This window comes from Buceros rhinoceros, unplaced genomic scaffold (assembly GCF_000710305.1).
Source record: "Buceros rhinoceros silvestris isolate BGI_N320 unplaced genomic scaffold, ASM71030v1 scaffold28134, whole genome shotgun sequence".
NCBI classification, from domain to species: Eukaryota; Metazoa; Chordata; class Aves; order Bucerotiformes; family Bucerotidae; genus Buceros; species Buceros rhinoceros.
Window position 1 is genome coordinate 27,546 of NW_010408217.1, and position 817 is coordinate 28,362.

Below are 817 nucleotides of genomic sequence, written 5' to 3' on the forward strand. Positions count from 1 at the left end.
CCCTGCCACATTCCCACACTCCCCCCTCTCTGCCAGGAGCTCTGCTCTGGGCTGAGCCATGTCTGGCTTGCAGCAGCCTGTGTATCTACTTGACCTTCCCTCGAGGGGTCTGCTCCGTGACACCCAAAATGACCAGGAGACAACTTGGTGTCATGTGTTTTACGAATAAAACAACCCTTTTCCTTAAATCTTCGTGGTAAACAAACAACTCCAACAAAACCCCCTTTGGCTATGCCCCTGCAAGCCTGTGCCTAGCGAGAGGGCCAGGGCCTGGACACCCTGCTCTGTCGCGAGGGCTCTCTTCTCCGCAGGCCGCCTCTGTCCTGACGCTTGCCTTTAACAGCAGGCAGATGTTTGCTGGAGGCTCAGCACAGAAAAACCTCAAAGTTAAACCAAAATATCTACAGAGTAGGTGTTCCAGTTGCCAGGCCAGGGGTTCTGTGTCAGCAGGATGGAGCAGCTCCCTGTCTGACATCCACCTACTGCTCGAGCGCTGGCCGAGGGGCCAGGGAATTCAGCTTCTCTGGAGAGGAACTTCTGGTGACCTCCAGCCCGTGCCGGCAGGAACAGACAGCTCTTTGTTCCCGCTGAGGGTCTGTCTCTGGTCTTATTCGCCGCTACTTCGGCGTCTTCAGCAGGGCCGCAGGTGCGGTGACGGTGGCAGGAAGGGCGCTTCTCAAGGTGGTCCTGGAGTTCTGCCTCACCAAACCGTTCTCCGGAGCTTGCTTTACTGCCTCCTCTCAGACTGCCTGCTCCTGGCCAGAACTGCCCTGGTGGGAGGCGCCGGCAGCCGGGGGCTCTGCGCGGGCTCCAGCAG

General features: G+C 58.5%; 1 protein-coding gene across 1 annotated transcript in view; it reads left to right on the plus strand.

Moving 5' to 3' along the window:
• The window catches only part of SPG7 (spastic paraplegia 7 (pure and complicated autosomal recessive)), a gene marked incomplete at both ends in the record, with an annotated part of 26,703 nt that extends 26,057 nt beyond the window's left edge, over positions 1–646 (plus strand). The window contains 2 exons of the mRNA XM_010134799.1: positions 312–408; positions 593–646. Coding sequence (XP_010133101.1) covers positions 312–408; positions 593–646 — 151 coding nt within the window. The remainder of the gene's footprint in view (positions 1–311; positions 409–592) is intronic.
• Positions 647–817: the final 171 nt, after the last annotated feature.